This window comes from Hevea brasiliensis, chromosome 15 (genome assembly GCF_030052815.1).
Source record: "Hevea brasiliensis isolate MT/VB/25A 57/8 chromosome 15, ASM3005281v1, whole genome shotgun sequence".
Lineage (NCBI taxonomy): Eukaryota > Viridiplantae > Streptophyta > Magnoliopsida > Malpighiales > Euphorbiaceae > Hevea > Hevea brasiliensis.
Window position 1 is genome coordinate 60,357,642 of NC_079507.1, and position 12,770 is coordinate 60,370,411.

General features: G+C 29.2%; 1 protein-coding gene, 1 long non-coding RNA gene and 1 other non-coding gene across 3 annotated transcripts; 1 reads left to right on the forward strand and 2 right to left on the reverse strand.

The window, feature by feature from the left end:
• Nucleotides 1-443: 443 nt before the first annotated feature.
• Nucleotides 444-4,919, reverse strand: LOC110661816 (protein DUF642 L-GALACTONO-1,4-LACTONE-RESPONSIVE GENE 2). The gene is made up of 3 exons (XM_021820576.2): nt 4,717-4,919; nt 2,373-2,870; nt 444-1,176 (listed from the first exon to the last, which is right to left on the reverse strand). Exons 1-3 carry the CDS (start codon nt 4,805-4,807, stop codon nt 587-589), a joined length of 1,179 nt encoding a protein of 392 aa, XP_021676268.2. The 5' UTR covers nt 4,808-4,919; the 3' UTR covers nt 444-586.
• Nucleotides 4,920-9,756: 4,837 nt separating this feature from the next.
• On the forward strand, nt 9,757-10,419 carry LOC110661817 (uncharacterized). The gene is made up of 2 exons (XR_009144339.1): nt 9,757-9,810; nt 9,930-10,419. It is a non-coding gene; the product is annotated as an uncharacterized LOC110661817 (long non-coding RNA).
• A 2,004-nt stretch (nt 10,420-12,423) lies between these two features.
• On the reverse strand, nt 12,424-12,530 carry LOC131174225 (small nucleolar RNA R71). The gene has a single exon (XR_009144473.1). It is a non-coding gene; the product is annotated as a small nucleolar RNA R71 (small nucleolar RNA).
• Nucleotides 12,531-12,770: the final 240 nt, after the last annotated feature.

Genomic DNA, 12,770 nt, shown 5'->3' on the forward strand with positions numbered 1-12,770 from the left:
TTTTATAGGAAAGCGTAACCAGAAGGGACCTTTTGGTCAATTAATTTTGCGTTGAAATCTTGAATATTTTAAAATTTCGCCGCTTGGGAAGAGTTGTGCGCTTTGCTCTTTCAAGCTCGCTAAAACGACGACGCATCATATTCAAACACAGTTTCTGGATTTTTTAGCTTTTTCTGATAGAACCCGCATCAAGTCCTTTCCCTTTATGTATAAACATTACAAAAACGATATTAACGTAACAAGTCAATACTTGTGTGCTGTTAGGCTAATAAGCCGCTTATCCATCATATGGCAATTAAATTAAGATCCAAATTAAATTCTAGCAATCCATTATCTTTTAATATTCTCAATAAGCTACCAAAGTAAATGATTGCTTGGTGACACACGATGATGCACATTTCATTAGCACAGTGTTTCTAATTATTGTTAAAGAAAAGAAAAAGTAAATAAATAATTTACAGATCTTTTGATTAATTGCAATTTAAGATAGAAAGATAACAGAACATTCTCATTTCTAATACCAAAACTCTAAAGTAAAGCTCACAAGATAGCATACGTAAAACACATTATCCTACCAAACCAACCTCTAAACTAAAACCAAAACCAAAACAAACACCCAAAACGCAAGCCCGACCCCGCCAGAACCAATCCTCCTCGCACCCGAAATGCAAACCCGAACGTCATCCACCACGGGCCCACATAGGGAGCTCATATCATCTGTCCTGGTATTGTAGTAAACACTGTAGAATGCAATCCTGGTTCTATCGGCCTTGGCAGTGAAGTTCAAATTAGCAGTTTGAAAGGTGGAATTAGAATTGGGAGTATAATGGACGTTTTGGGCCTGATCTCCAGCGAAGGCCATAATTGCCATGGGCTGCTTGCATTTGTCCCCAGCATGGCCCAGTGATACTGTCATGGTGTACGCCTTGTTTGGCGTTGTTTCAACCATTTGGGAAATTATGCCTTCTTTTCCTGAGAGCAATTCAATGGCGCGTTTGCCTCCTGGAACTGAGAAGTGGTAGGAGTCGATGTAGCGAACAGCCCTGTTGGATTCGACAGTCCAACCAGGTAAAGAAGTTATTTCCTCATCCAGGTTGGTGGGTAGTAACACCCCTAGTGAAACGTTTCTAAACATCCACGGACCTTCCTCAAAGTCACCGTTTAGTACTGCATCGTCTGAAGGAAAACATAGCAAATAGAAATTGATAAGATAAAGAGAAATCCTAGTTAGGGTTTCAAAAGTTTGGAGCTCTAGACATGGCTTCGGTGTTATTATGATATAATGTTTTATAATCTACTGATAATAATTTATACCTCTAATCTTAGCTTAATCGAAATTCTTCTCATCAAATAATCAAGTGGCAGGCTCCGGATTCTCACCACATGGTCAAAGTAACAAGACTCTATTTGACAAATGAGGGGTTAATTTCAGTCTCTCAACTTAGTTAGTTCTATCAATAATAACCCTTAATTTTAATTTGTATAATAAAAATCTCTTCAATTTGAATATCATTAAAATTTCTATAACCTATTATTATAGGTTTTTCAAATTAATTTATAGTTAAATTTCACTCATTATCTCTCAATTTCAATAAATATACTACACACACCTCCTAACTTTAATTTACCTCACAAAAATCTTTAAACTTTAATTTAATATATAAAAAATTTTAATATAAAATGTACTAAATAATAATTAAAAGATTGAATATGTTATTTTGCTAATTTAACAAATAAAGACATAACTTATATTAAAAAAAACTAAATCATTAATACTTAATTAGGGGTTAAATATTTTCAAAATAAAGTAAGATAATTACATGCTATTAATTTTTTTTTCTTACATTAAAATAAATGAAAGGAATTAAGATATGTTAGACATAAATTTTTACCTAAAATTGAATAAAAAAAATATAAAAATAACATTTTTACATGAAAAATTAAACAATTAATTAATTATAAATATTTATAAAAAACATTAAATTATTTCTAAAAATATGCTTTTATTTAAATAAATTAAAAATAAATAAAAATTTTAAATTAATTATAAAGTTGAACAACGGCTACTATAAAGTTATTTAAGTCAGAGAATGATTAATAAATTTAATTATAAGTTACAAAAATTTTAATGATATTTAAATTTAAATTTAAGAATTTTTATAATATAAATTAAAATTAAGGGATAATATTAATATAAATACTTGAAGATTATGAGTGAAATTAACTTGACAAATGAGTGACTCCAATCATTGGATGGCTATGCTCCTAAATCTAACGGTCAAAAAAGCATCAAGCAGACCAGTAACTTGGGACCCACCCGTTTAGAAAGAGAACTCGCGATCGTCAAAGATCAAAAGAAAGAGAAACTATACCTTTGGGTTTATCGGGAGCCAAAAGCTTTTTGATGGCAATGTCATCAATAATGGGCCCACAAGCGGGGTCATCCTCCATGCCCAAATTCCTAAAAACCAAATTCACCTTATCCTCCTCTGCTTCAAAAGCCCACGCGTATGGGTCCCACCCTTGCACATTATACAATGTTTGCAAGTCTATGGTCTGTGATGCAGGTGGCACTGAGATGTTTAGCGACTCCAGCTGAGCGCACGTGCGAGCCGCACTGAACGTCACCGAGTAAATAGACCCTTTCTCCACCGTCAACTCTTGGCTTATCTCTGCGTCGTTGCCCAATCTCACTGCATGTGTACCACCGGGTACAATGAGGATCATCCCACCCTGTTTTTGCCCCGAAGATACGAGCTCTACGGCGCCGCTTACTTTCCAGCTGGGGATTTCGTTGGGCCCATCCGCTAAAGCGCCGCTAGGGAAACCGTTGGATGGTGCCGTTTCAAAATCACCGTTGGTCACCAGTCCTGCAATCGGCCACGTACAATTGTTTAGTGAATGAAAAGGTGGGACAGGCCCAATTAAGTTTCATCATCAAAGATATTTTGCATGGCAAGAAACAGTCGTCTTTTGGCCGATGGCGCAATTAAAAAAATTTTAAAAATTCAGTTAAGAGTGCCATACGCTGCAAATTGACTCTCATATTAAAAAAAAAAATAATGTGCTTCAAATTAAAATTCAAAGATAATAATATCATAAGACTTAAAGTTTAGTAAAGACTACATGCAATCAAATTTGGACCGAACAGCCTCGATGAGCGCATCGGCCCAACCGCACCGTTTTGGCCCATATTTCCAACTCATAGAACCTCTCTACTTTGACTGATTTTTCCTTTGTTTTTTAGTTACGAGAACAAAAGTCCATATTTTCACAGTCGTCCTTTTCACCGACACTCTACAGCTGGAGAGTGGGAGAATGGGACGATACACCAAAAAGACAGCGAAAAACGGAAAATATCAATGAGGCTTTATGGAAAGCACCCTTATCGTTTTGCCAACTAAAGTAAAAAACACATACAATGGGCGCCAAAATGCTTATAATGTGGGAATAGCCAAATTGATTGGGACCCCCAGTGTCATAACAAAGACCCACTTAAAGACCACTCTTTTCTCTTCTTCTTTCTTTTTTATTACATAAATCAATTTTCATGCTACATTAATGATGATTTTTTGGCATGATTTAGAAGATAAATAAAGGTTTAAAAATGAAAATGAACATATTACTATAACCTAATGTTATGATTTTTCTGATTAATTCCTCAATTATTAGAGGGAATGGTTGATTGACAAATAAGAACATAGACGCTGTCACAGTGTTGTCCTACGATATACGCAATGGAGACACTGCTGTCCCTACCACCAGGGTGACTGATAACTCACAAATTCAATGCTATAAATTTGACAAACACAAAGGGGCCGAACCACTATATATTTAATACTTAAAACAGTAATGCGGAATCCAGATGGGTTATGCTAAAGGTTGAAGAGGGCTCTCTGCATTCCACAGTAAACGAAAAAGAAAAGGTTCCCAAGCTGATCTAAAGCATAAAAACATATGCAAGACACCCTCATTGATAGGTGGGGCCTACAGTATTATAGTCTACAAGAACATAATCATTGCAAATCATGATTAAAGCAGCGATTAGTCGAATAATCAATCCAGTTATTAAAAATAAAAATATATAATTAACCAGTTGTGCAAGTGCAACTTTCCTAAAAAATAGTAGAATGGGCAGAACTAATCCTTGGTCATTTTGTGCAAGCAGTGAAAGCTTCACCAAAAGAAGAATGGCAGTTCTGGAATGCTTCACTAGAATTTAAAGCTTCTAATTAAAGATAGAATGCATTTACATTATCGTGTCACATCGGGAATTGATTCCTCTCTATTGGCCTATCAATTTACCAAATAGAGACCGGCCCTGGCATTAAAGTCCTCCAAAAAGCTATCGGAAAATCATTCAACTCCCATTTTACTAGCAATATGCCTGATCTATTACTGGAAAAAAGCTACAGACTTTACTGTGATCCATAAATCCCATAAATGAGAAATGATCCCATCTCAATAGCCCACCAAAAAATTTACTTACGCAAGGAAACCCACATTGAATCACAAGCGAGTTCACAGATCTCAGAAATGGTGATGACCCACATACAGCTATGCAAGAAAAGAAAGTGGCACTAAGAGAAAAAAGTGCATCTACTAACAAGAACAGAAAAAACGAAATCTCTGGTAGCTGTATGAGATTGAAAGATAGAATAATGGAAATTAGGAAAAATGGCATGCAACTAAAAGAAGCAGAAGAAATTAACTTACCATCTTCTCCTAGTATAGCACTAGCAAACAGAGCGAAGAAGAGAATAATAGACGAAGCGAACCAGTTTCTTCCTGTTGAGCTTTGAACCATGTTTACTTCTTGGCCAAGCTCTCTCTCTGTCTGTCTCTCTCTCTCTCTCTGAGCGTGGGTTTGCAGAGAGGAAACGGAGAAGTCACAGAGTGTCCTTTTGTTATGCAAGATTCCAGCTCTATTATTTTTTCTTTTTAATCTCTGAGTTTTTTTTTTTTTTTAACTTGAGTTCCAGCTTTTTTAATATATATATATTGTGGGACTTTATTATCCATAGCAAATGAAAAAAAAAAAATTTTGGAGGCATCTGATTTTTTTTCTATTAATATTAGATTGATTGTATTATTTATTTGTTTATCACTTATTTAATTATTATACTATAAAATGTCATAGTTTTAATTATATCCTTTTAGATGGTATAGTGAAAAAAAAATATATTTATATATAATATAATTAAATGTCTCAAATAAAAATTGTAGTTGAATCCAATTAAATTCGTTAATTTTTATGCATGAAATGAAGTATATTATTATTGCACTAATTAATATAAGTTACTATATTATGATTAAAAATATTGCAAAAAAAAAAAAAAAAAACCAAGTCCGTGTTTCGAGAATCGTGGTCTCTGGAGCGGCCAGCACACCGCCGGATGAAAGGCATTTCGCCAGCCAACAGTGTTCCATTCCACAGTTAGGGCGGTACATGAGTCAATTTGAACGGGGTAAATATATTTTGTCAATTCAAATTGAAAAACTCAATTTTAATAGTATTTAAATTAAAATTAATAAATAAAATTAAAAAATTATATGTATTCAATTTTCACATAAGTTGAATTTGATTGATTTTTATTTGTTTTAATATTTTTTAAATTTTTATAATTTAACTCTTATTAAATTTATATATATATATTATATATTAATTAAAAAATAAATATTAATTAAAATATATTATTTAATAAAAATAAAAAATAAATAAAATTATTCATATATTTCTCATATATATATATATATATATATATATATATATATATATATATATATATATATATATATATATATATATATATATATATATATATCGATTTAGGTTTGATTGCATTCAATTTTTACTATGTCAACTCAAAATTGAAAATTTTATTTGTATTTATTTTTAAATTATAATTAATATTTAAATATATAAAATTATTAATTTTAATTTAAATTTATTCAGATTAATCGGTTGATCGATTTGGCGATTTCTTGGTCCACCCCTCCCCACAATACATCTTTCAAGTTACAAACCCATTACACCACGCTCCCAAAAAAAAATCCAACCCCAAAAAGCAAAATCACGATTTTAAGGTTTGATAATTATAAATACAAATGTATTAGTAATATTTAAAAAAAAAAATTCTTTCACTCTTAAGGATTATATGAAAATGAAATTTAATTATAGTATATAAAAATAATTATTTGAATTGGAAGTACATATAGTAGTTAAATTAGAGGGTTAAAATTTTTTTTTTTCATCAAATAAAAAGTCCAATTAAAATATATAATGTATATGAATAAAATAAATAAAAATTGAAAATAAAATGTATTTAGACAAAATTCACTTAAAAAATTAATTAAAATAGTTGTTAATTTAAAAATATAATATATATTTAATATTATAAAATTTTGAACTTAAAATACATTGATGGCTTAAAATTAATAAAGCTTATTCAAATTATTTTTGAGTATGATGAAATTTTAACAATGAGATATTTAAGCTATAATAATGAAATAATGAATGGAAAGTCACTAAAATTTTTTAAATTAATAAAAAAATATGAAAAATTTAATGATATTATCTAATAATTTAAATTTTAAATAATAAATGTTGGTATTTATGGATTTTTTGAAAGATTAAAATGATAAAGAGAATGTTTATTTTAACTTATAAGCTGGTTTGATCAGTTTATAAGCTCTAAAAATATATTAACTTATTTATTTATAATAATTTTTAAATTTATAAATTAATTTTATAAGTTAAAAAAAAATTGAAAAGACTCAACTTTTTATTTTGATATTTATAAGTTTTATGTTTATAAATTAGTTTGATTAACTATTTTACTATATTATTCACACTAATTTTTAAAATTTTATTATAAATCTCATTTAATATTTTTTTTTATTATTTTAATAACAAATGTACTTATAATATTTTCTTACTATATATATCAACTGTTTATTAGTCAATTTTAAATACTTTAATTAAATACATAAATACTTAAACTTTTAAATGTTTATAAATTTAAATTATATAAATTAATTTTACAAGTTAAACTAAATTCTTAAATATATTTTAATATATATGAATAGAAATTTTTCTAACAAAATTTTGATATATAAATATAAATAATTACTTTTTATTGAACTCTTTAATTGTTATAAGGGTGCTATAGACACTGTGCTATGTAATTATAATTTATTGAGTTTAGTTGGATTATCTTTAATTTTACATTAAGACTAAATAAGAATAGGAATGAGTAAAATATTCATAAAAATTATATTACTCAAATTTAAAATTGATTAATAAGTCTAATACTTAATTCATTTCAAACTTTATTAAAATTAATCTTTAACTACTCATATTCATCTTAAATTTAATTATTACTCAAATATCATTTGAACTTTTATAATTTTATATATTTTAATTATTAATTTATATACAAATATTTTTATTAAAAAAATATAAAATTTAAAAATATTATTAAAAATAAATTTATATTTAAATAGTTATTTATATAAATAAATTCATATAATAAATAATCAATGTATAAAATTTAAGCTTAAAGTGAATGTTATTTTTTAAATTTAAATATAATTATAATACTCAAACTCATTGAATCAATATTCAAGAATATTTAATCCATTATCATCCTCAAAACTAATTAGTTAGCTATTAGTTAATCACAACATCATGTTCTTCTTCAAGTTTTTTTTTTTTATTTTATTGACTGAACAAATAATATTTTCTTGAAGCTCTGCTTTTTTATTTTTCTATTTTCTGTTCAGTGAGTAATAAAACAACTTTAATTTCTTAAACTTAGATATAATTAACATAAATTAAAGAAAAACTATATACGATTGAAAAATTAAACGATGGATGATAATTAAAATTTCCACAACAGATGTTTGCGTAATGTTTATGGAAACACATACCCATGTTTTAGGGGCACCTTTAACGTTTGAATAATGTTTTAATTAAAAGATGTGCCCAAAAATCCCACTTCGTCAAAAGCTGTTCATTTGCTTTCACATTTGGAGGTTAAAAATAAAACGCTTAATTTCACCCATTTTCCTCAAATTTTAAGTTATTTCATCTTAACTCATCAATTTCAATTTATATAGTGAGAACACTTAAATTTTAATTAAATATCATCAAAGTCCCTTTAACTAAATTTTATTGATATTCTAACGACAAATTTATTTATGCATATCTAGTTAAATTAGATATAATTAAAAAATATATCTATATCTGTTACATGAAGAAATCAATATATCTAATTGTATTTGAAATATTATTGATAATTATTTCACTATATATATATATATATATTAATTTTAGACAAATCAAATCCTTCATTATTTATTTTTTTATTCTATTTAGGTATATTTAAATTAGCTTATGAGCAAAGTACTCAACAGAAACTGGCTATAGAGACTTTAAATATTATTATATTAAAATTTAAATACTTTTATTATATAAATTGAAATTTACCCTCATGAGTTGATGATTGGTGGATGAAATTAAGCTCAAATAAAATAATAAACTAAAAAAATGTTATTCATATATATTCGTGGTAAAATGTATTTTTTAGGGTCTAAACAGAATAATATTTATTTATTTAATATTTATTTTTATTTATGTAAGTTTAGAGATATGATGACTCTAACTATTTATATATTTATTTGCATTATTAATACTCTTTAGAAGAGTGACTAGTTGATCACTATTGAATATATGATTAATTATTGACACAGTAATTATTAATTTCATTATTTCTTGCAGGTTTTTCATTTGCCTACAAATTATGTAAAAATTATCGACTAATCTTATTATATCGATTATATTATATGAATGAAATAAATTATCCATTCATAATATATTTATATCTTATTATTTATTATATTTGAGATATTTACTTATATACAATATTGTGATATGTATATATATATAATTGTAATGTTTTAATAAGTAGATTCAAATCGTTTGAATCAAGCTTCGTTTGTCTCAGTAGTGACATTAAAACAATTTTTTTTTATTTAGATAATTTTAAAAAAAGTAATAATTTTTAAAAAGTATTCTATAATTACGTATCTTTTAAATTTTAATTTTATTAAACAGGTACTTAGAAATTTTATATTGTCTATCATTCCATTAATGAAAATTAATTTGATACATTTTTCTAAAATTTTAATCAATACATTTTATTTTATACGTAATAATTTTTTAAACATTTTATTAAATTAAGTGGCACTCTTTTATAAATACATTTTTAGAACTCAATTTTAATAATGTTATAATAATGTAATTCGTTCAAACTTTAATTAGCTTGTTTTATTGGAGCCTTTTTTTTTTTAACCGCGAGCAAGATGCTACTTGACTTGGCTCGTCAAACGACAGGTCGAGTCAAGTATTTTTCTAGCGGGACTAACGACTTACGACCATAAGTATTGTCATCCAACGACAGGTCGTGTACTTGTCGGTCATCTCTTGGGCGGAAGAAGTACCGGTGTTGAAATCAGATTTCAGGTTCTATATGCAATTGAATTGAATCGAGCAAGAAGGCAGCATCAGCAGGAAGGGAAAAGCAATGGCGTCTTCGACGGCTATTCGAGAAACTACAGCGCGATCTTGAGAACAAAGCCAATGATCTCAGCAAACTCCAAAAGGGCAAGTTTTTCTAATTCCTTCTTCACCATTTCATCGATACACAAGTGTTCAATGTTTGAAGGACAACCCTAACATGGTGTCCAAATTAAATGTAGATATTGCAAAGAATCACCAATTCAGCAAGAAGTACACGGTCAAGTTAGGTGAGAACGATCTCGTTCTTAAGATCTCTTTCTCTGTGTGTATAGGGATTCTGATGAATGTTACCGTTATTAGTTGGCTAATAGTAAGTTGTATTGTCTGATTGATTTGGTCTGGTTAGCTGGAGTTAGATTTATTAAAAGAAGGTGCAAATGTTTACAAGTTGATTGGTCCAGTAGTAGTGAAACAAGACTTGGCAGAGGCTAATGCTAATGTCCGCAAGAGAATCGAGTATATCTCTGCTGAATTGTACGTTTTCTTTACTTTGCTCAGTTGGGTAGCAGATGATTGTATGCTTGTAGCCTTTTCGGTTCTTTACGTTATGGAAATTTCTGAAACTGTAATCTATATATTTAAAATAATCACTGATTGGCATTGGGGTAAATATTTGTGGGCTATATAGTATTTGGAGCATCATTAGTGCCTTTAACTGATTGTACTATCCTGTTAAGGAACGGCATCTCATTTCTCGTACCAATTAGTGATCGCCGGAAGACTGCAGTTTTCTAGTTTCAACTTCATTTCAAGTTTTTCTATTGTTTCCTGCGTATAGCATGTGATTATCTGAATTTGTACGATTGATTTCATGAATGGGAGTCCGTTATTGAAAATTCCTCTTAAATTTTATCTTTTTTTTCCCTCAATTTGTTTCCATACATGGGTGGATGGGAGGAGATGTGGTGAATGAGATAAATATGTGGTGCACCATCAACATTAAAGCCATCTCTCAGATGATATTTGGTTAATTGGTGGTGTGAATCCACAAGTATACGGGGTCATCTCAAATAATAAAGTGATGAATCAAGTATCGTTCCCAATAGGATTTGCCGTTTGAGTACTAAACTATGAATGAAGCGATTATTTGGGCTAATGATTAATGAATAAATGGTTTGTTCATGATTATTTGGGCTAATGATTATTTGGGCTAATGCATAAGTTATATAGTTACTTATTCTTTGTTCTTAGCATAAACTCAAGTTTTATTTCCATATTAACTCAGAATTTCTTGTAAATATTATGGATAGTGAGTAGTTTTCATTAGATTCTGGAGTTGGGATGTAATATTTGAGATATTTTATGGATTTTGATTGGGTAATCCAAATTTTGTGGTTTTAATAAAGTTTTATTCATTTATTGTGTGCTCAATGATATGCTTAGTATAGGATCCCATTAAGTATTATTCTTAATCCATGGTTGAAGCACCGAAAAGAGAAAACCTTATGATAAATAATCAAGAAATTGGACTTAATTAATTTAGATCTAGAAATAGACTAAGGATTAAGAGGATTTACAGTAATATTAAGGAACTTAATGGGTCTTGATTAATATTAACTCCACGAAAGTAGAATTAGATTGATTAAGGCACTCTTTGTCTTACTCGAAAGAGTATTCAAAGGATTTAAGGATTAATCCCCTTAAAACCGTAAATTCCATAAGATTGGATAACCAATTTAAAAATCTCAAAATAGCTTGAATATGAACTCCCAAACTCCGGAATCGCCCCTTTTATCATTGTTAATTTCTAATCGAATTTAATTGCTTGCCATTTTTAATCTTGCCATATTTCAATTTGCTTATTTTAATTTGACGCAAATTTAGTTGAATTATTACATTGTTGAATATATTATTAATTTTGCATATATAGATTTCACACTTCAATATCTATCAATTTACTACTTTAATTTCAAAAATAGTTCAAATTAGTCAATTTTTATATCAAAAATTCAATCATGAACACAACTTCTCGTGGGAATGATATCCTTTTTATATTACTTGTACGACCCGTGCACTTATGGTTAGGTCATATCAAGTTTTTGGCACCGTTGCTAGGGTCGAACCCGGGTCGCCCACGTGACAGGCGAGAATACTCACCACTATCAAGTTTTTGGCGCCATTGCCGGAGAGTTATTTGTTTAAGATTGAATTCTTGATTATTTTAGTTGTTTATAGTTTTTTTCTTTTGTTATCTTTTTATTTTTTATATTTGTTTGTTCTTTTTAGGTACTCATAATCTTTTATGAGAAGAGCTAGAAGCACAAGTGACACATCCTTATTGTTTAATCCTGAAATTGAGAAATTTTGTAGAGCCAATAAGAAAGAAACCAGAAAAAGGAAAGAAGCCTTGAGAGCAACTGAAATTGAAGTAGACATGGCTGATGAAAGAATTAAAATTGGTGGTGGTAATGCTGGAAATGATCGAAACAATGAAAATGCAGCCTAAGGTGAAGAGGTTGTAAATGCTAATGTGCCTAGGGGAAGTATGATGGATCATGCATTTCCTCATTTTGATGACTTGGGAGAGAGTATAGCAAGACCAAGAATTGATGCAAATAGCCACAAGATGGATTTGGGGTTCTTCAAATGATTCAAAATTCCCAATTTGGGGGACATCCTTCAGAAAATCCATACACACATCTAAAGAAGTTTGCTATGATTTGTGATATGCAAAACAACCTGGAGTATTTGATAATGCAGCAAGATTGAAGCTATTCCCATTCTGTTTGAAGGATAGAGCATTGGATTGGCTTGATTCTTTACCTCACAACTCCATTACAAATTGGGAGCAACTCACTGATGCATTTCTTGCACAATATTGTCCACCTGGAAAAACTCATGAATTGAGGAATCAAATGACAGCTTTCAGACTAAGAGAAGATGAAACTCTCTATGAATCATGGATGAGATGGAAGGAATTAGAGAGACAATGTCCATATCATGCCATTCTAAAATGGATGATAAACTAGAATTTATACACCAATGTTACTCTTGCAATTAGAGGGATTATTGATGCTTAAACAGGAGAAGAATTTATTATGAAGCAAGAAGATGAAGCTTATAAGCTATTGGAGAAAATTGCAAAGAATACTCATATTTTTAGTAGTCCAAGAGGACCAGCTCTAACTTAAGAGAGGCAAGCTGCTGGAATGTATGACCTTGATCCATTCAACATGATTAATGCAAA

Bases quoted from the DNA above. Each gene is read 5' to 3' on its own strand.
- LOC110661816 (XM_021820576.2), bottom strand. From the start codon at position 4,807: ATGGTTCAAAGCTCAACAGGAAGAAACTGGTTCGCTTCGTCTATTATT. The intron at 2,871-4,716 runs GTAAGTTAATTT...GGCCGATTGCAG, and splicing joins TGCTATACTAGGAGAAGATG to GACTGGTGACCAACGGTGAT. The intron at 1,177-2,372 runs GTATAGTTTCTC...GTTTTCCTTCAG, and splicing joins GGCTCCCGATAAACCCAAAG to ACGATGCAGTACTAAACGGT.